Source organism: Muscardinus avellanarius (genome assembly GCF_963383645.1).
Source record: "Muscardinus avellanarius genome assembly, chromosome: 15".
Lineage (NCBI taxonomy): Eukaryota > Metazoa > Chordata > Mammalia > Rodentia > Gliridae > Muscardinus > Muscardinus avellanarius.
Genome location: NC_137801.1, coordinates 60,295,340 through 60,317,563, shown reverse-complemented (window position 1 = coordinate 60,317,563; position 22,224 = coordinate 60,295,340). Strand labels below are relative to the sequence as shown.

The 22,224-nt window shown below is 48.7% G+C and overlaps 1 protein-coding gene across 1 annotated transcript; it reads left to right on the top strand.

The window, feature by feature from the left end:
• Positions 1-1,269: 1,269 nt before the first annotated feature.
• LOC308274105 (peptidyl-prolyl cis-trans isomerase A-like) lies at positions 1,270-1,764 on the top strand (the record flags this gene model as incomplete). Its single annotated transcript, XM_080711499.1, has 1 exon — positions 1,270-1,764. The coding sequence occupies one exon, from the start codon at positions 1,270-1,272 to the stop codon at positions 1,762-1,764; it is 495 nt and encodes a 164-aa protein (XP_080567625.1).
• Positions 1,765-22,224: the final 20,460 nt, after the last annotated feature.

The window sequence follows — 22,224 nt, the reverse complement described above, 5'->3', positions numbered from 1 at the left end:
AGTAAATCTAAATACACAAACTAAAACACTGAAAGAACATACAAGAAGACATTTGCATAACTTTGGGGATGGGAGAACTTTTTTTTTTTTTTTTTTTGTGGGTCTGGGGATGGAACCCAGGGACATTTGACCTCTCAGCTATATACCCCCTGCCCTATTTTTTTGTTTTATTCTTTATTTTGAAACAGGGTCTCACTAAATTGCAGAGGGCCTCACTAAATAGCTGAGGCTGTCCACGAACCGCGATCCTCCAGTCTCAGCCTCCCGAATGCTGGGATTACACGTGTGCGCCACCACGCCCAGCAGGAGAACTTCTTAAGCAAGACAAAAGCACAAAGAAGTTAAAGAAAAAAATAGAGATTGAGAGTCTAGGTTAGTGGTAGAGTCCTTACCTAGCATGTTGGAGGCACTGTGTTCAATCCCCAGTATCACAAAAACAACAAAATCCACACATTTTTTGGCAAGCCCAAAGATACCATAAACAAAAGGAGCCGGGCGTGGTGGCGCACGCTTGTAATCCCAGCATTCGGGAGGCTGAGACCTGGAGGATGGCGGTTCGCGGACAGCCTCAGCTATATAGTGAGGCCCTCTGCAACTCAGTGAGACCCGGTTTCAAAATAAAGAATAAAAAATTGGGCAGGGGGATGTAGTTTGGAGGTAGAATGCCCCTGGGTTCCATCCCCAGACCCGCAACAAAACAAAACAAAACCAAAGATACCATAAACAAAAGGGAAAATATTTGCACTAAATATATCAGAAGATGGTAAATATCCTAATAAGTGAAGCTTCTAAAAGTAATAAACAAAGGCCAACACAATAGAAAAAAGACCAGTGACTTGTAAAGGAAATTCTTAGAAGAGGAAGTTGGAGAAGGTGTTCACATTCACGTCATGAGATCAGGAAAATGCAATGAATTCATAGATATAAATATATTTGCTTATGGGTATACAGATAATTTATGAGTGTGTGTGTGTGTGTGTGTGTGTGTGTGTGTGTGTGAGAATGTGTGGCACTACTGAGGATTGAACCCAGGGGCATTCTACCTACCTCTGAGTTACACCCCCAGCCCTATCTTTTTTTTTTTTGGGGGGGGGGGTCTGGGGATGGAACCCAGGGGCATTTGACCTCCGAGCTACACCCCTGCCCTATTTTTTATTCTTAATCTTGAAACAGGGACTCACTAAGTTGTGGAGGGTCTCACTAAGAAGCTGAGGCTGGGCTTTGCAGACGCCGCTGTCGCCTGTTGTTGCCAGTCGCTAGCCGCCAGCCATGGTCAACCCCACCGTGTACTTTGACATCGCGGTCGATGGCGAGCCTTTGGGCCGCATCTGCTTCGAGCTGTTTGCAGACAAAGTTCCAAAGATAGCAGAAAACTTTCGTGCTCTGAGCACTGGAGAGAAAGGATTTGGTTATAAGGGTTCCTGCTTTCACAGAATTACTCCAGGATTTATGTGCCAGGGTGGTGACTTCACACGCCATAATGACACTGGCGGCAAGTCCATCTATGGGGAGAAATTTGATGATGAGAACTTCATCCTGAAACATACAGGTCCTGGTATTTTGTCCATGGCAAATGCTGGACCAAACACAAATGGTTCCCAGTTTTTCATCTGCACTGCCAAGACTGACTGGTTGGATGGCAAGCATGTGGTATTTGGGAAGGTGAAAGAGGGCAGGAACATTGTGGAAGCCATGGAACACTTTGGGTCCAGGAACGGCAAGACCAGCAAAAAGATCACCATTGCCGACTGTGGACAGCTGTAATACACTTGACTTGTCTTTATCTTCTCCACCAAACCATTCCTCTAGCTCAGGAGAGCGCCCCTACACCCCATCTGCTCGCAATATCCAGTAATCGTGCTCTCGCTGCAGTTCTTTGGGTTCCACATTTCCTTAATTCCCCTCCAAGTTGAGCTGGATTGCAGAGTTAAGTTTATGATTATGAATAAAAACTAAATAACAACAACAACAAAAGAAGCTGAGGCTGGCCGTGAACCTGCAATTCTTCAGCCTCAGCCTCCCAAGTACTAGGATTACAGGCGTGCATTGCCAAGCCCTGCATATTGTTACTTAATCTTTTTTTTAATTATTATTTTGTCCCTGGGAATGGAACCCATTCTACCTCTGAGCTACACCCCCAAACCAATTTTTTATTCTTTATTTTGAAACAGGGTCCCACTGAGTTGCAAAGGGCTTCACTAAGTAGCTGAGGCTGGTCGCCTACCGTGATCCTCCTGTCTCAGCCTCCCAAGTACTGGGATTATTTATTTTTTTTTTATTTCTTTGTGGTACAGGGGTGGAACCTAGGGGCTTTTCTACCTCCGGGCTATACTCCAGACCTATTTTTGTACTTTATTTGGAAACAGGGTCTCACTAAGTTGCTGAGAGCCTCACTAAGTAGTTGAGGCTGGCTTTGAACCTGTGTGATCCTCCTGTCTCAGCCTCCCAAGCGCAGGGATTATAAGCGTGCGCCGCCATACCCGGCTTCCAAGAACTGGGATTATAAACATGCACCACCACGCCCTCCTCTTCCTCCTCCTCCTTCTTCTTCTCCTGTTCTTCCTCCTTCTTTTCTGAGGAATCAAATCCAGGGGTGCTCTACCCTGGATTAGTGAAAATCCTAATGTCGAGCGAGGTCCAGACCGCCCGGGGTTCAAACTAACGTTTCCACTTGCCGCCTAAGTGACCTCAGGTCCTTTAACTTCTCTGTACCTGTTTCCTCAGCCCCAAAGCCAAGGAAGAGCTATTTCATATTTCACAATAAGCTTTATTGTGAGAAATACAGTAGTTCGCCCAGATCAAGGCCTGGAAGCAGCAGTCCCACATAATAAGCTCTCTGTGTCAGCTAAAAGGGCTATTGGGGAACCCTCTGCCACCGCCGCCATCAAGATAAACAGGCCGGTTTAATTCTCTCCACTCCCTCTGCCACTCTATTCCTGGTGGCCGTGGGTCGTTCCTGGACGAAACTCAACACACTCAGTCTCCCAAGACTAACAATTCCTAGTGGCAAGAATGTAAGTTCATATGAAGTGGGAAAAGGAAGTCTGCGTCAAAGGAGCATGTCTGCAAAGGTTTCCCCGGCCCGCTTGCAGATGACTCTGCGGTCTTTACACGGAGCCGTTCTTGCCTCTCCTCCAAACTTCCTGCTGCTATAGTTGGCCTGGGGACAGACCACTGCATAACAGAGCCCATTTGGGGCCTTTCTATCCAACAAGATACAGCCTTGGCAGCTGTCCTAGAATGTGGAAGCAGCCCGTTTTAAAATAGAACCCTTTTCATTCTGGTCCTGCTACACTTAGCCGCAGTGTACTAAGTGAAAAAATAGTCGTCGTCGTTAATCTTCCTATTTTCTTTTCTTCTCTCTGTTCCTCCTCTTCTCTTCTGGGTCTCTTTTTCTTTTCACACTCCAGGCCTACTTTATTTTTATTTGTTTGTTTATTTGTTTGTTTGTTTTTGTAGTACTAGGGATGGAATCTAGGGGTTTTCTACCTCCAGACTACACTCCCAGACCTATTTTGTGTGTGTGTGGTGGTACTGGGGGTGGAACCCAGAGGCTTTCTACCTTTGGGCTATACTCCCAGACCCATTTTATATTTTATTTGGAAACAGGGTCTCACTAAGTTGCTGAGAGCCTCACTAAGTAGCTGAGGCTGGCTTTGAACCTGCGCGATCCTCCTGTCTCAGCATCCCAAGCGCGGGGATTACAAGCGTGCGCCACCACGCCCAGCTTTCCCTCTGACTTTTAAAAACTCCCTCTGGGGCTCAGAATAGAGCCAGTATTGTCTTGGATTTGATGTTGATCTGAACCAAATAGAAGTCTGGGAAATAGCCTTTTTTTTTTTTTTCAGGTCTGGGGATGGAACCCAGGGGCATTTGACCTCTGAGCTACAATCCCTGCCCTATTTTTTTATTCTTTATTTTGAAACAGGGTCTTACTAAGTTGCAGAGGGCCTCACTAAGTAGCTGAGGCTGTCCGCAAACTGTGATCCTCCAGTCTCAGCTTCCCAAATGTTAGGATTACAAGTGTGTGTCACCACGCCCAGCAGAAATAGCTTTTTCTGAACTTGGTACTTGGCCAAAAAAATGAGGGTTATTGGACAAAGTAAAGAAAGAAGGCTAGATCTGGGAAAGGGTTTAGAGATGTTCCCTGAGCTAAGAGTTTTTTTTTCTAAAGCCATTACTCTGCAACTTCCTGAGAGTGGCTAGACTGGTCCCCCTGAGATTTAGAATGAAATGTATAAACCCGGCATGGTGGCCCACGCCTGTAATCCTAGTAACTGAAAGGCTGAGACAGGAGGATCGCAGGTACAAAGATAGCCTCACAAAGTAGTGAGACTCTCATCAACCTATCAAGACCCTGTTTGCAAATAAGAAATAAAATTGGGCTGTGAATGTAGCTGGAAGATAGAATGCCTCTGGGTTCAATCTCTAGTAACACACACACACACACACACACACACACACACACACGATTAATCTTAGCCAGGCATGGTGGCACACGCTTGTAATCCCAGCATTTGGGAGGCTGAGACAGGAGGATCATGAGTTGCAGACTGCCTCAGCTACTTAGTGAGGCTCTTTGGCACTCAGTGAGACCCTGTTTCAAAATGAAGAACAAAAAATTGGGCTGGTGGTATAGCTTGGAGGTAGAAGGCCCCTGGGTTCCATTCTCAGTACCGCAATATATATATATATATATATATATATATATATATACACACATACATACATACATATACATATATATGCATATGTGTTTATTTATTAATATTTGTATATCATCACATACTTACAATCCTCAAATTATGCCTCCCTCCCCAGTCCTCGTTCCTGAGCTCCGGCCTCACATACCCACCCGGCTCCCTGGCTTCCCATGTGGAAATGACGTCCAACACGCTCCTCCCAGCCCCTCCGCACTGCTCCTACAGGTGCCCCTCGCCCCGGCCAATGACGACTCCATTTTCTGTAAATGTTCCAGCCAAAAACCTTGGCATCACTTTGACTCATTTGCATTTCCAGCTCACATCAGATTTTTCTGGGAATCCTATTGGTTCTGTCTGCAGAACACATCCAGAATATGATCACTCTTCCCCCGCGGCCACCTACACCCTGGTGGGAACCACTCCCAACCCGCACTTGGACTCCTGCAGTGGTCTCCAGGATGGTCTCTCCTCCCTGTTTTGTCTTCTTCAGTCTATTCTCGGAGACGTGTGTGTGTGTGTGTGTGTGTGTGTGTGTGTGTGTGTGTGTGTGTCTGGAAATTGAATCCAGGGACATTCTATATCCAAGCTATACCCCCAGCCTCCCCACTCTTTTTTTTTTTTTGGCGGTTCTGGGGATGAAATCCAGGCACATTCTACCTCCGACCTACACCCCCAGCCCTACTTTTTATTCTTTATTTTGAAACAGGATCTCATTAAGTTGCAGAGGGCCTTTCTAAGTACCTGAGGCTGTCCTCAAACTTGTAATCCACCTGTCTCAGCCTCCCAAGAACAGGGATTACAAGCGTGCACTACCATGCCCAGCAGAGAAACCTTTAAAAATGAAAGTTCAATTGAATTCCGTCTTTGCTCAAAGGTAAAGTTTTGGGATAAACAAAGGAAATGGAAGAAGCAGCCCTCCAGGCCTGGCCTCCTGTGACCTCCCTCTGGGCTCCTTGCCTATCTGGAAAAAGTCCAGATGTTCCTGCTTTTCTGCGACTCTGTACCAGCCCTTACCTCTTCCTGGAATACTTTTCTTCCAAACATTCGCACCTTTTCCAAGTCTTCTTTTAAAGTCAGTTTTCAAAACAACCCTCCCTTAAGACTGAATCCTACTCCTCCACGCATGCTGGATCTGAACCCAGGGGCATTCTACCTTGGAATTGTACCCCCAGCTCTAGTGTGTGTGTGTGTGTGTGTGTGTGTGTGTGTGTGTGTGTGTGTGTGTTACACTTGGGCTGGAACCCAGGGGCTTTCTACCCCCAGGCAATACTCGTAGACCTATATTTTTATATTTTATTTGGAAACGGGTCTCACTAAGTTGCTGAGAGCCTCACCAAGTAGCTGAGGCTGGCCTCAAACCTGCACAATCCTCCTGTCTCAGTCTCCCAAGCAAGGGGATTACAAGCGTGCACCACCACGCCTGGCTTTTTTTTTTTTTTTTTTTTTTTGCAAAACTGGGGATGGAACCCAGGGACATTCTACTTCCAAGTTATACTCCCCCAGCTCTATTTTATTCTTTATTTTGAAACGGGGTCTCACTGAGTTGCGGAGGGCCTCACTAAGTAGCTGAGGCCGTCCACAAACCACGATCCTCCTGTCTCAGCCTCCCAAATGCTGGGATTACAAAAGTGCGCCACCACACCTGGCTTTATTCTTTATTTTGAAACAGGGTCTAACTCAGCTGCAAAGGGCCTCACTTAGTAGCTGAGGCTGTCCACGAACCTCGATCCTCCCGTCTCAGCATCCCAATGGGATGACAAGCGTGCACCACCACGCCTGGCTCTCTCTTCTCTTTTCTCCTCTTTCTCCATTTTTCTTCCTAGTATTAGGGATGGAATCCAGGGGCATTTTGCCTCTGAACTACATCCCCAGCCCCCCTTATATTTGAAACAATTTCAATAAATTGCTGAGGGTCTTGCTAAATTGCTAAAGCTGCTTTGGAACCTGGGATCCTCCGGTGTCATCCTCCCAGGGCTGGGGTAGAGGCTTGGCTCCCTTTCACCTTGCTCGCACTTCCCCTTAGCAATCGGCTTCTAACACGTTACCTACTTTCCTTCTGCATGACGTATATCTTTGCCTTCCTGACCTGAATGTAGCTGAGTGACAATGGAGACGTTTTGCTTATTATTATATGCCGTGTGCCTCCAATAGTGCCTGTCCCACTAGAGAGGGTGTCATGCGATAAGCATTTGTAGAATGAATGAATTGGATGGTCACTTTTTCTTCAGGAAAAAAACTTGTAATACGAACTTGAATAGGTCATAAATTAAACGTATTTAAAAATGTATTTAGAGCCGGGGCCCGGGTCGCGGGACCCTGGGCCCCAGGGCAAACTGCGCGTAGCATGCCAGACCCCTGGAGAAACCGGGCCCAGTAAGACGCTGGGTTCTGGGCAGGGGTCACGCGCGGGGCACGCCAGCCTGGGCCCGGGTCACGGGACTCTGGGCCCTGGGCCGAACTGCGAGTAGCATGCCAGACCCCTGGAGAAACCGGACCCAGAACAGAAAAAGATAAAGAAAAATATCGGAGAGGAGGTAAGAAAGCCGTTATGGATGCCAGGACACTGGAGATGCAGACAAAACTTATCTAAATGCACTGGAACTTATGGAAAAATTCGCCGTGAAAGAGGACTGCTATTTCTCTATATTGTTAAGAATCTCAGACATCACCTGTAAGGAGAGAGTTTAGCGGAGACCAAGGAGAAATGCGGTGTTGAAAGAGTTCTCCGCGATGGTGGTGGAGACTTGTATTCAGGAGAAGCAGAAACCGGATCCTACCAACTTTATTTTTTTGGAGAAATTACACCAAATGTCAAATGCTACCATCACGCATGCTTAGGAACACTGGACAACATTCAGAGTGGAAAAAGAGCCTGGGAAGGATTTGAAACGGTGGAGGCAGTGGCAATGCCAATGGCCAATACTCAGGGGAGGCAGAGATCTGATACATTACACCTGGAACCTTTGAAATAATAACCACAGAGACAGTGATCGGAACCTGCTGAGGGGTTAGGCAGGTGCCGGGGCCAGTGGCCGACATCGGAGCTTGCTGTGAGGCAAGGCCACTACTGAGGCCTCCGTGGCTGGGATTGGAACCTGCCAAGGGGTTAGACCTATGCTGGGGCCAGCGAGGCCGGCATTGGAGCCTGCCATGAGGCAAGGCTTGTGCTGGGGCCTCCAAGGTCGGGTCCGGAACCTGCTGAGGGGTTAGGCCGGTGCTGGGGCCAGCAAGGCCAGCATCGGAGCCTGCCGTGAGGCAAGGCCAGTATCGGAGCCTGCCGTGAGACATGGCCAGTGCTGGGGCCTCCTAGGCCGGGAACGGAACCTGCCGAGGGGTTAGGCCGGTGCTGGGGCCAACGAGGCCGGCATTGGAGCCTGCCGTGAGGCTAGGCCGGTGCTGGGGCCTCCGAGGCCGGGATTGGAATCCTGCCAAGGGGTTAGACCGGTGCAGGGGCCAATGGCCAGCATCGGAGCCTGGCGTGAGGCAAGTTCACTCCTGCGGCCTGCAAGGCTGGGACCAAAGCCAGCTTAGGGGTTAGACCGGTGCAGGGGCCAGCGAGACCAGAACTGGGGCCTCCCATGAGGCAAGGCCGCTGCTTGAGCCAACAAGGTCTGGATCAGTCCACTGAGTAGCCAGGCCACTACTGGGACCATCAAGAGTAGGATCGGTACTTGCAACGCAGCATGCACAGAGAAATATTGCAGAAAATATAAATCAGACGCTTCTCTTAATCAGCAATAACTAGGAGGAAAAGGGCAACAGGAAGAGGTTGAGCTATAGAAAGGGCCCTATAGTGAAGCAACTAATGTGACCAATCAGAGGGTATGTAATACTGGAGGACGGAGCCTCTTTAAAACGCAGGAGGTACACAAACAAATGTATCAAAGTAAATCACCAAAGAAGCCTGGGATGGAGGGAGGGGGAGGGAATGGGATGGGAGCTGGAGGAGGGCTAATTGGATAATGTGTGCTTGTATATCCTCTCAAGTCTTGTACTCCAATGTGATTGATATATGACTACAATGCACCAATTCAAAAAATAAATTAATAAAAAAATAAACCAAAATGGAAGGTAAAGGTCAAGAGACCTGGCCCCATTTGTGTCACACCTGAGAGTATAACCTCAGACTCATAATAGGACTCTGTGTCATATGTAAAGAGTATGCTGAGAGTAAAGTACCTATACAAATGAAAAAAAATAAAAAATAAAAATGTATTTAGAACTGGGCGTGGTGGCACACCCTTGTAATCCCAGTACTTGGGAGGCTGAGACATGAGGATTGCAGTTCGAGGACAGCCTCCCTACTTAGGTCCTTTGCAACTCAGTGACACCCTGTCTCAAAATAAAGAATAAAAAATAGCCGGGCATGGTGGCGCACGCTTGTAATTCCAGCTATTGGGGAGGCTGAAACCGGAGGATCGCGGTTCACAGCCAGCCTCAGCTACTTAGTGAGGCCCTCTGCAACTCAGTGAGACCCTGTTTCAAAATAAAGAATAAAAATAGGGCAGGGGGTGTGGCTCTAAGATCAAATGCACCTGGGTTCCATCCCCAGACCCCCCCCAAAAAAAAAAAAATTAAAAATAGGGCTGGGGTGTAGTTCGGAGGTAGAATGCCTCAGGGTTCCTTCCCCAGTACTGAAAAAAAAAAAAAAAAAAGGGCCGAGGGGGTAGCTCAGAGGTAGAATGCCCCTGAGTTTCATCTCCAGTACTGCAAAAAAAAAAAAAAAAAAAAAAAAAAAAAAAATAGATCGAGAAGCCTGAGCTGCACTTTTCTTTCTCTGCAGCTTGTTTGTGTTTTCGTGGCCCTGGGGATGGACGCCACGGCCTCGTGCTGAGCCAGCACTTTACCACTTGCCTTATTCCTTTTTTTCTTTCCACTGTGGTACTATTCTGTCTGCTCATGAATGGCCTCTTATGAATGATTTCATTGTTCTGTGTATTGCAATTCTTGGAACTTATATCAAATCAGCAGTTTCATTGATCCCACTTAGCACTTTCTTAAAGTGAAATGGCATGGCTCAGCACACCAAGAGCCGTGTGGGGTTAAGTCAGCATTAGAGTAATCTCCAGCTGTGTGCCTGGCACATACCCTTAATCCCAGCTACCCACCAGGCTGAGGCAGGAGGATCCCATGGTCAAGGCCACTCTGTCTCAAAAAATAAAAGGCTGGGGGTTTGGCTCAGTGGTAGGGCACTTGCCCTGCGCGAACAAGGTCTTGGGTTCAACTTCCAGTATCAAAGCAAAACAAAATGCCAGATGTGGTGGCGCACGCTTGTAATCCCAGCATCCGGGAGGCTGAGACAGGAGGATTACGGTTCTCGGACAGCCTCAGCTACTTAGTGAGGCTCTTTGCAACTCAGTGAGACCCGGTTTCAAAATAAAGAATAAAAAACAGGAGTGGGCATGGTGGTGCACACTTGTAATTCCAGTATTCGAGAGGCTGAGACCAGAGGATCATGGTTCGCGGACAGCCTCAGCTACTTAGTGAGGCCCTCTGTAACTTAGTGAGACCCTGTTTCAAAATAAAGAATAAAAAATAGGGCAGGGTGTAGCTCAGAGGTAGAATGCCCCTGGGTTCCATCTCCAGACCCAGAAAATAAAATAAAAATAAAAAATAGGAGTGGGGGTGTAGCTCTGAGATAGAATGCGCCTGGGTTCCATCCCCAGTCCCAGGGGGAAAAAATTCAAAAGAAAAGAAAAAAAGCAAAGAAAAGCGTTTTTGTCCTCAATAGCCTGGATTCAGTGCCATTTCATCTCTAAACCCAATGATTTATCGCTGGTTATTCATTATCATAAAATAATAACAGTAACAAAAAAAAAGACAGTGTTTAATTTGGAGAAGTCAATTTCATGCATAACTTTTCCAAATGAGTTCTGTTAAGCACTGAGTGGCATGTGCACCAAGCAGCTGTGTGTTTGGTCTCACTAGGTTGATGAGTCTTACTACTTTCTTTCTTTCTTTTTTCTTTTTTTTTTTTGGTGGTGGTACTGGGTTGAAATCCTTTCTTTCTTTTTTCTTTCTTTCTTTCCTTCCTTCCTTCTTTCTTTCTTTCTTTCTTTTTTTGGTGGTACTGGGATGGAACCCAGGGGCTTTCTACCTATGTTATATTTTATTTGGAAACAGGGTCTCACTAAGTTGCTGAGAGCCTCACTAAGTAACTGAGACTGGCTTCGACCCTGTACAATCCTCCTGTCTCAGCCTCCCAAGCGCGGGGATTACAAGAATGCGCCACCACGCCCTGCTTGTGAGTCCTAGAACCTGTGATCTCCTGTCTCAGCCTTCCAAGTACTGGGATTACAGTACTGGCCACCATACCTGACATGAACCAAGCAATTCTATTTGTGTGTTCAACTGCTTTATTCACTGTTATGCACTTTTGTGACAATTCAAGAAATATCTATGAGCTGGGCGTGGGGGTGCACATCTTTAATCCCAGTACTTGGGAGACTGAGACCGGAGAATAGCAGGTTCAAAATCAGCCTCAGCAATTTTGTGAGACCCTGTTTCAACATAAAACATAAAGGTCTGGAGTCTAACCAAGGGACAGAATACTCTTGGGTTCAACCCTGAGTACAAGCCGGGCGTGGTGGCGCACGCTTGTAATCCCCGCGCTTGGGAGGCGGAGACAGGAGGATCGCGCAGGTTCGAAGCCAGAGCCGCGCTGGCGTAAGAGACCCTGTTTCAAAAAAATATATAAAATAGGTCTGGGAGTGTAGCCCGGAGGTAGAAGGGCTTCCAGGAACCCCAGTACCACCAAAAAAAAAAAAAAAAAAAAATCAACCCTGAGTACAAGAAGAGAGGAGAGGAGAGGAGAGGAGAGGAGAGGAGAGAGAGGAGAAAGACTTGTTGACTATCATATATAGGAAAAGTGAAGTTGGGAGGTTTGGTCTTTCTTTTCCATCACTACAGCTAGCAGGCAAAATCATGTGTTTCGTTTTATTCTGCGGTCACAGCACATGACCCAGTTCTGTTTCCTGGTTTTAAAGTAACTATATGTGGGCACTGGGGCAACTGCTCTTTCTACTTCTGAGAGTTCTGTGGCGGGGACGGCACTGGACTTGGACATAGCACACGAGAGGCCCAGGTCCTAACTAGCGTTACTTATTTCACATGCTCTTCTTCCTTCTTTCCTTTCTTCCTTTCTCTCTCTCTCTAGCTCTCTTTCTTTCCTTCTTTCTTCCTTTCTTTCTTTTTCTCTTTCTCTCTTGCTTTCTGGTGATGCTGGGGATTGAACCCAGGGGCATTCTACCTCTGAGCTACACCCATCCCTATTTTATTCTTTCTTTTTATGTTTATTTATTTATTTTTATGGTACTGAGAATGGAACCCAGAGACAGTCTACCTCTGAACTGTACCCCCAGACCTATTTTTTATTCTTTATTTTGAAATAAGGTCTCACTAAGTTGTGGAGGGCCTCACTAAGTAGCTGAGGATGCCCGCGAATCACGACCCTCCTGTCTCAGCCTCCCAAATGCTGAGATTACAAGTGTGCGCCCCCATGCTCAGCTTGAAGTTTACATTATTGTTGGGAAAAACAAATATTATTTTTATTAAATAAATAGACTACTATACCTGAATCTGATCCTTTTTCTTTTCAGCACTAGAGATGGAACCCAGGGGGATTCTACCTCCAAGATACACCCCCAACCCTAATTTTTATTCTTTATTTTGAAACAGGGTTTCACCGAGCTGCAGAGGGCCTCACTAAGTAGCTGAGGCTGTCCACGAACTGTGATCCTCCTCTCTCAGCCTCCCAAATGCTGGGATTACAAGTTTGCACCACCATGCCTGGCTGATCCATTTTTTTTTTAATGACCAGGTAATGTTTAATCTCTGGAACACTGTGCTGTTTAGTTGGTAGTACTGAGGAGGCCGTGACCCTATCCTCTACTCTTGTACCAGAGAGGAGGCTTGGATCGTCCATCCATTCTGAGTTGATCTTTTTATGAGGCATGAGGTACAGATCCAGCTTCTTTTGCATGTGACTATAGAGTTGTCTCACCACCATCTGACGAAAAGATTATTCTTTCCCCATTGATTAGTCTTTTTTTTTTTTTTTTTTCAGTACTGCGGATGGAACCCAGGGGCATTGTACCTCCGAGCTACACCCCCAGGCCTATTTTTTAGGCCTTTTATTTTATTTTATTTTACCTTTTTTTTTTTTTTTGGTGTGTGTGTGGTACTGAGGGTGGAACCCAGGGGCTTTTCTACCTCCAGGCTATTCTGCCATACCTATTTTTTTATACTTTGGAAACAGGGTCTCACTAAGTTGCTGAGAGCTTCACTAAGAGGCTGGCTTCGAACCTGTGTGATCCTCCTGCCTCAGCCTCCCAAGCGCTGGGATTACAAGCATGCGCCACCACCCCCGGCTTCCCCGTTGAGTAGTCTTGGAAATCTTGCTAAAAATCAGCTGAAGCTGGGAGTGGTGGCACATGCTTGTAATCCTAGTATTTGTGAATCTGAAACAGGAAGATGGCAGATTTGTGGCCAGCCTTAGCAATTTAGTGAGGCCCTCTGAACGTTAATAAAACCCATTTTCAAAATAAAAGAATAAAATAGAGCTGGGGATATACCTCAGAGGTAGAATGCCTCTTGGTTCCTTCCCCAGTAACACACACACACACACACACACACACACACACACACACACACACACATTGACCCTTGTTGAAATCAGCTAGCACCCTTATTGAAAATCAATTATTTCTAGACTTCAATTCTATTCTATTGGCCCATGTTTATCATTATTCCAGTATTATACTGTCTTAGTATAGTTCTTTAGAAAAAAAATTGGGGAGGATACTAGAGGCTGAATGCAGGGTCATTCTACCTCTGAGCTATAGCCTCAGCCCTATTTTATTTTGACATGGTCTCACTAAGTTGCTGAGGCTGGCTTCAAACCTGTGATCCTTATAGATGTATGCCACTATGCCTGGCTCTGTAGAAGTTTTAAAAGTCAAGAACTATGAAAATGCCGAGCCGGGCGTGGTGGCGCACGCTTGTAATCCCAGCATTCGGGAGGCTGAGACTGGAGGATTCTGGTTCGCGGACAGCCTCAGCTACTTGGTGAGGCCCTCTGCAACTCAGTGAGACCCAGTTTCAAAATAAAGAATAAAAAAAATAGGGCAGGGGGTGTAGCTCGGAGGTCGAATGCCCCTGGGTTCCATCCCCAGACCCGAAAAAAAAAAAAGAAAAAAAAAGACTAAAAAATTGGGATGGGGTGTAGCTCAGGGGTCAAATGCCCCTCAGTTCTATCCCCAGACCTGAGAAAGAGAGAAAAGAAAGAAAGAAAGAAAGAAAGAAAGAAAGAAAGAAAGAAAGAAAGAAAGAAGGGAGGGAGGGAGGGGGGAGGGAGGGAGGGAGGTGAGGGAGGGAGGGAGGAAGGAAGGAAGGAAGAAAAATAGGGCTGGAGGTATCACTTAGAAGTAGAATGCCCCTGGACTCAATCCCTAGTACCACCAAAGGAAAAAAAAAAAACAGCCAGGTGTGGTGGCACACACTTGTAATTCCAGTACTTGGGAGATGGAGACAGGATCATAGATTGGAGGACAGCTTCAGCAATCAGTGAGACTTTCATTAACCTAGCAAGATCCTGTTTCAAAACAAAAAATAAAAAGGGCTTGGGATATAGCGCGAAGCTAGAATACCCTTGGGTTGAATCCCTAGTAATTAACACACACACACACACACACACACACACACACACACACACACACACATACAGGAATATGAGTCCTTCAATTTTTTTTTTCAGGTCTGGGGATGGAAACCAGGGGCATTCGACCTCCAAACTACACCCCCTGCCCTAGTTTTTATTTTTTAATTTGAAACTGGCTCTCACTACATTGTGGAGGGCCTCACTAAGTAGCTGAGGCTGTCCGCACACCGTGATCCTCCAGTCTCAGCCTCCCAAATGCTGGGATTACAAGCGTGCTCAAACACGCCCAGAAAATTTTTGTTTTCTTTGATTGTTTAGGCTATTTGGAATCCCTTACAATTCTGTATGAATATTTGCATCGGCTTCTCCATTTGTGCAAAAAATCCTAGTAAGATTTTGGTAGGAATTGCACTCGATTAACAATACCGTGTTTTCTAATCCACAAACACAGAATGTTTCTTCATTTATTCATGTTTTGTTTGTTTGTTTGTTTTGTGGCTCTGGGGGCATTCTACCTCCAAGGGGGCATTCTACCTCTAAACTACACCATTAGCCCTATTTTATTTTTATTTTATTTTATTTTAATTTATTTTATTTTTTGGTGGTGGTATTGGGGTGGAACCCAGAGGCTTTCTACCTACGGGCTATACTCCCAGACCTATTTTATACTTTATTTGGAAATAGGGTCTCACTAAGTTGCTGAGAGCCTCACTAAGTAGCTGAGGCTGGCTTCGAACCCGTGCGATCCTCCTGTCTCAGCCTCCCAAGCGCAGGGATTACAAGCGTGCGCCACCACGCCCGGCTTTATTTTTATTTTGAAACAGGGTCTCGCTAGGTTGATGAGAGCCTCACTACTTGTTGAGTCTGTCCTTGAACCTGCAATTCTCCTGTCTCAGCTTCCCAACAACTGGGATTATAGGCATGTATCGCCACAACCAGCTTCAGGTCTCCTTTAATTTCAGCAATGTTTTGTAGTTTTCAGTCTTGGACCTTCTTGGTAAATTAATTCCTACATATGTTATTCTTTCTTATTCTAAGTAGAATTACTTTCTTAATATTGTTTTTTTCATTAATAGCTCATGGAAATAAAACTAATACTTGGGAGTTTCAACCACTGGGGCAAAATACCTGAGAAAAGCCAGGCATGGTGGTGCACACTTGTAATCCCAGCATTCGGGAGGCTGAAACAGGAGGATACAGGTTCACAGCCAGCCTCAGCTACTTAGTGAGGTCCTTTGCAACTCAGACCCTATTTCAAAATAAAGAATAAAGCCAGGCATGGTGGCACACGCTTGTAATCCCCACACTTGGGAGGCTGAGACAGGAGGATCGCACAGGTTCAAAGCCAGCCTCAGCTACTTAGTGAGGCTCTCAGCAACTTAGTGAGACCCTATTTCCAAATAATGTATAAAATAGGTCTGGGAGTGTAACCCGGAGGTAGAAAGCCACTGGGTTCTACTCCTAGTACCACCAAAAAAAAAAAAAAAAAAAGAATAAAAAAAATTGGGCTGGGTGTGTAGCTCCAAGGTAGAATGCCCCTGGGTTCCATCCCCAGTGCCACACACACACACAAAAAAATGTTCAGAACATAAACCGGGAATGGTGGCACAGGCTTGTAATCCCAGTACTTGGGAGGCTGAGAAAGGAGGACCGCAAGTTCTTGGCCAACCTCAGCTACTTAGTGAGGCCCTCTGCAACTAATTGAGACCCTGTTTCAAAATAAAGATTAAAAATAGGTCTGGGGGGTGTAGCTCAGAGGTAAAATGCCCTTGGGTTCCATCCCCAGTTCTTTTTTTTTTTTTTTTTTTTTTTTTTTGGTGGTACTGGGGTTCCTGGAAGCCCTTCTACCTCCGGGCTACACTCCCAGACCTATTTTTTACATTTTCATTTTGGAAACAGGGTCTCCTAAACCAGCGCGCGCGGCTGGCTTCGAACCTACGCGATCCTCCTGTCTCTGCCTCCCAAGCGCGGGGATTACAAGCGTGCGCCACCACGCCCGGCTCCATCCCCAGTTTTAAAAACAAAACAAAACAGCCAGACGTGGTGGCGCACACTTGTAGTCCCAGCATTCAGGAGGCTGAGACAGGAGGATCGCAGTTTGCAGACAGCCTCAGTTACTTAGTGAGGTCCTCAGAAACTCAGAGACCCTATTTCAAAATAAAGAATAAAAAATAGGGCTGGGGGTATAGCTCCGAGGTAGAATGCCCCTGGATTCCACCCCCAGTAACACACACACACACACACACACACACACACACACACACACACACACATTCATGACAATACTGAATAGTACAAGTAAGTGTCCTTGTCTTGTTCCTCACTATTCCATGCTCTTATTTGATAATGGGGTGTGAAGGAACTGAAAAGACTGAGTTGAAGCTGGGTGTGGTGGCGCACGCTTGTAATCCCCGCTCTTGGGAGGCTGAGACAGGAGGATCGCACAGGTTCAAAGACAGCCTCAGCTACTTAGTGAGGCTCTCAGCAACTTAGTGAGACCCTATTTCCAAATAAAGTATAAAATAGGTCTGGAAGTATAGCCTGGAGGTAGAAAAACCCATGGGCTCCACCCCCAGTACCACCAAAAAATAAATAAATAAAAATAAATTTCTGTTTTCATAAAAAGAGATTCCCAGCCTGGTGTGGTTATGCATGCCTGTAATCCCAATATTTGGGAGCCTGGGACAGGAAGATCCCAGGTTCAAAGACAGCCTCAGCAACTTAGCCAGGCACTGTTTCCATATAAAAAATAAAATAGAGCCAGGCGTGGTGGCGCACGCTTGTTATCCCAGAATTCGGGAGGCTGAGACAGGAGGATCGTGGTTCGTGGACAGCCTCAGCTACTTAGTGAGGCCCTCTGCAACTCAGTGAGACCCTGCTTCAAAATAAAGGATAAAATATAAGGCTGTGGGTGTAGCTCAAAGGTAGAATGCCCCCTGGGTTCCACCCCCAGTATCATAAAAAATAAAATAGGGCTCAGGGTGTAGCACAGAGGTAAAACATTCCTAGGTCCAATTCCCAGTACCTCCCTACACACACACACACACATACACACACATTCTCTTCCTCCAGAATGACCCTGCATTACTATTGGGAGCAACCAAAAGTGTGTTTCAAGGGCGTGTCATAAGCTGGGCATGTTGGCACACACTTGCAATCCCAATACTTAGGAGGCTGAGACAGGAGGATCGCAGATTTAAAGCCATCCTTGTTCACTTAGCAAGGCCCTCTGCAACTTACTGAGACCCTGTTTCCAAGTAAGAAACAAAATCGAGTTGGGGGTATAAGTTGGAGGTAGAATGCCCCTGAAGATACAATTCCCAATGCCAAAAAGCTTGTCATGATGCCCCCTGCCACGGCCTCGCTTCCTTGGAGTCTGCGTGCGTGACCCTGCATGCACGATGTGGCAGACCTCAAGGAGGAGAAGCCCTGAGGCAGCGTTGTCTCTGGTCAAACTACTCCTGGCTCTTAGATGTTCCTTCCTCAGCTATTGTTCTTCTGGTAATGATTCTATTAAATTTTCATATACATGGCTCCGGAAATGCCAGAATCAGAACTTTGTGATAAATTTTCTGGTAAAATATGTCTGAGCCCTCAGCCTTTCCCTGCCTTGCTCCAAGCTATAATAAAATTGGCCAAAGAAGACAGAGGGGAAAATGTGTCAGTAATATGCTGGTATAGTCAGAGCTTAGGTGCTGTGAAAGCATTTAGGTAGGGAAGGGGCTGCAGAGTTCCTCTCTGTCTTTGACCTTCATTCTAATCATTAATCTATAGTAAAAGCCTTAGGAGTCAGCTGAAGCCATTAGCCCTAAAACTGCAAGAGAGGCAACCGGTGCCTCTGTTTACCTCCTCTCCTTGTGATCTGGCCTGGATATAGGAAAGATTAACTTTGTGTGTGACTTCAAAGCAGCCTAGTTGATGAGCAACCAATACTGCCCGATACAATAGAGCCGAGGGCCAGGAAGATTCTTGACCCTTGCACCTAGTACATGAAGCACCACCTGGTTAAGGAATAGTTATGTCAGAACAAAAGACAGATATAATAAGTGTGCAGGTATGGAGTTTTGATGGAGATAAAGAAAGGAAATCTTGTGAGAATAAGAAAGCATTTTGTGTGAAGCAAAGTTTATCCTAAGATTGTCCCAAATGGGAAAGAAAGGACCAGGATAAAAAGCAGAAGGTTAAAAAAGCAAGTTGCCGAAAGGTTTGTGGTATGTGATGAAAATGGATTATTAAAAGAGGAATAGGTTTCTAATAAGCCTACCGCTTGAGGAAAGTGCTCAGCAGCTTGAGGAGTACATCTGACAATTACACCTAAAGATTCCAAAGTCTGCAATGATATTCATCAAAGAATAGTTATAAGAATCAACCCGCCTGTGCTTTTGGGCCCTGTCTGCTAAAAATGTATTGTGAGTGTTGTTTCATAGGATTGAAGCTTTCAGACATCAGATGGTGTTACAGACAGGACCTGACAGACATCCATTGCAGTCCTTTGGATCGTCATAGACGCACACGGCTCAGACCCATCTTATTTCCTCATGCCAACTACATGGACTATGCCCTAGGAACGGAAAGTTCCAAAAGGGTTAAAGGAGATTTTAAAAGCCGAATTCCGACCCCGTGGTCCGGGCCCCAGACCCCGACCCTGGGCGGGTGGGCAGGCGCTGGCCAGGTGCCCCTAGGCGACCCCCCTTCCCACCCAGAAGGACCCCGTGGTCCGGGCCCCCTGGCCCCGACCCTGGGCAGGTGGGCAGGCGCTGGCCAGGCGCCCCTAGGCGACCCCCTCCCCACCTGGAAGGACCCCGTGGTCCGGGCCCCCTGGCCCCGACCCTGGGCGGATGGGCAGGCGCTGGCCGGGCACCCCTAGGTGATCCCCTTTCCACCCGGAAGGACCCTGTAAAAAAGGAAAAGAAAAAGAAAAAAAGGAAAATATCGGAGAGGGGTCAAGGAGGTGGCGGATGCCAGGATACTGGAGATGCAGACAAAACTTATCCAAATGAACTGGAATTATTGGAAAAATTCCCGCTAAGGAGGACTGCTTCTTTTCTACATTGTTAAGAATCTTGGACATCACCTGTAAGGAGAGAGACTTTAGCGGAGACCAAGGAGGAAGGCAGTGCTGAAAGTAGTCTCTGCGTTGGCGGTGGAGACTTGTATTCAGGAGAAGCAGAAATCGGAGCCTACCAACCTTTTTTTTTTTTTTTTTTGACGAAATTACACCAAAGGTTGAATGCTACCATCACACATGCTTAGGAAGACTGGACAACATTCAGAGCAGAAAAAGAACTTGGGAAAGATTTGAAATGGTGGAGGCAGTGGCAATGGCAGTAGCCAGTACTCAGGGGAGGCAGAGATCTGATATATTACACCTGGAACCTTTGAAGTAATGACCCCAGAGGCAGAATGCTACCACCACCACGCACCCTCAAGAATGTGGGACAAATAGTTGGGCGAAGAGGGTGCTCGGATTAGAGCCTGCCGAGGGGTGAGGCCGGTGATGGACACAGCAAAGCTGAGATCAGAGCCTGCCATGAGGCAAGGCCGGTGCTGGGGCTTCCGAGGCCGGGATCAGAGCCTGCCGAGGGGTTAGGCCGGTGCCGGGGCGAACGGCCGGCATCAGAGCCTTCCGTGAGGCAGGGCCTTATTGAAGCCTCCAAGGCCGAGATCAGAGCCTGCCGAGGGGTTAGGCCGGTGCTGGGGCCAGCGAGGCGAGGATAGGAGCCTGCCGTGAGGCATGGCAGGTGCTGGGGCCTCCGAGGCCGGGATCAGGGCCTGCTGAGGGGTTAGGCTGGTGCCAGGGCCACTGGCCGACATCGGAGCCTTCCAGGAGGCAAGGCCGCTATTGAGGCCTCTGAGGCCGGGATCGGAGCCTGCCGAGGGGTTAGGCCGGTGCTGGGGCCAGCGAGGCAGGGATCGGAGCTTGCCGTGAGGCAAGGCTGGTGCTGGGGCCTCCGAGGCTGGGATTGGAGCCTGCCGAGGGATTAGGCCGGTGCTGGGGCCAATGGCCGGCATCGGAGCCTTCCGTGAGGCAAGGCCGTTATTGAGGCCTTCGAGGCCGGGATCGGATCCTGCTGCGAGGCAAGGCCGGTGCTGGGGCCTCCGAGGTTGGGATCAGAGCCTGCTGAGGGATTAGGCTGGTGCTGGGGCCACTGGCCAGCATCGAAGCCTTCTGTGAGGCAAGGCTGCTATTGAGGCCTCTGAGGCCGGGATTGGAGCCTGCTGAGGGGTTAGGCCAGTGCTGGAGCCAGTGATGCCAGGATCGGAGCCTGCTGTGAGGCAAGGCCGGTGCTGAGGCCTCCGAGGCTGGGATCAGAGCCTGCCAAGGGGTTAGGCTGGTGCTGGAGCCAACGATGCCGGGATCAGAGAATGCCATGAGGCAAGGCCGGTGCTGGGGCCTCCGAGGCCGGGATTGGAGCCTGCCGAGGGGTCAGGCTGGTGCCAGGGCCAGTGTGACCGGGACCGGAGCCTGCCGTGAGGCAAGGCTGGTGAGGCCGGGATCAGAACCTACCGAGGGGTTAGGCCGGTGCTGGGGCCAGCGAGGCCGAGATTGGAGCCTGCTGAGGGGTTAGGCCAGTGCTGGGGCCAATGGCCAGCATTGGAGCCTTCTGTGAGGCAAGGCCGTTATTGAGGTCTCTGAGGCCGGGATCAGAGCCTGCCAAGGGGTTAGGCCGGTGCTGGGGCCAGCGAGGCAGGGATTGGAGCTTTCTGCGAGGCAAGGCCAGTGCTGGGGCCTCCGAGGCCGGGATCAAAGCCTGCTGAGGGGTTCAGTCGGTGCCGGGGCCACTGGCCGGCATCGGAGCCTTCTGTCAGGCAAGGCCGCTATTGAGGCCTCTGAGGCTGGGATCAGAGCCTGCTGAGGGGTTAGGCCGGTGCTGGGGCCAGCGAGGCCGGGATTGGAGCCTGCTGTGAGGCAAGGCCGGTGCTGGGGCCTCCGAGGCTGGGATCAGAGCCTGCCGAGGGGTCAGGCCAGTGCCAGGGCCAGTGTAACCGGGATCAGAGCCTGCCATGAGGCAAGGCCGGTGCTGAAGCCTCCGAGGTCAGGATCAGAGCCTGCCAAGGGGTTAGGCCGGTGCTGGAGCCAGCGAGGCCGGGATCGGAGCCTGCTGTGAGGCAAGGCCAGTGCTGGGGCCAGTGAGGCCAGGATCGGGCCTGCTGTGAGGCAAGGCTGGTGCTGGGGCCACAGAGGCCGGGATCGGAGCCTGCCGAGGGGTTTGGCCAGTGCTGGGGCCAGCGAGGCCAGCACCAGAGCCTGCCATGAGGCAAGGCCGGTGCTGCGGCTTCCGAGGCCGGGATCGGAGCCTGCTGAGGGGTTAGGCCAGTGCTGGGGCCAACGGCCAGCATCGGAGCCTTCCGTGAGGCAAGGCCGTTATTGAGGCCTCCGAGACCAGGATCGGAGCCTGCTGAGGGGTTAGGCCGGTGCTAGGGCCAGCGAGGCCAGGATCAGAGCCTCCCGCGAGGCAAGGCAGGTGCTGGGACCTCCGAGGTCGGGATCAGAGCCTGCTGAGGGGTTCAGCTGGTGCTGGGGCCACTGGCCAGCATCGGAGCCTTCCGTGAGGCAAGGCCGCTATTGAGGCCTCTGAGGCCAGGATCGGAGCCTGCCGAGGGATTAGGCCGGTGCTGGGGCCAGCGAGGCCGGGATCAGAGCCTACCGTGAGGCAAGGCCAGTGCTGGAGCCTCCGAGGCCAGGATTGGAGCCTGTCAAGGGGTTAGGCTGGTGCTGGGGCCAGCAAGACCGGGATCGGAGCCTGCCGTGTGGCAAGGCCAGTGCTGGGGCCTCCAAGGCCGGGATCAGAGCCTGCTGAGGGGTTAGGCCGGTGCCGGGGCCACTGGCCGGCATCGGGGCCTTTCATGAGGCAAGGCCGG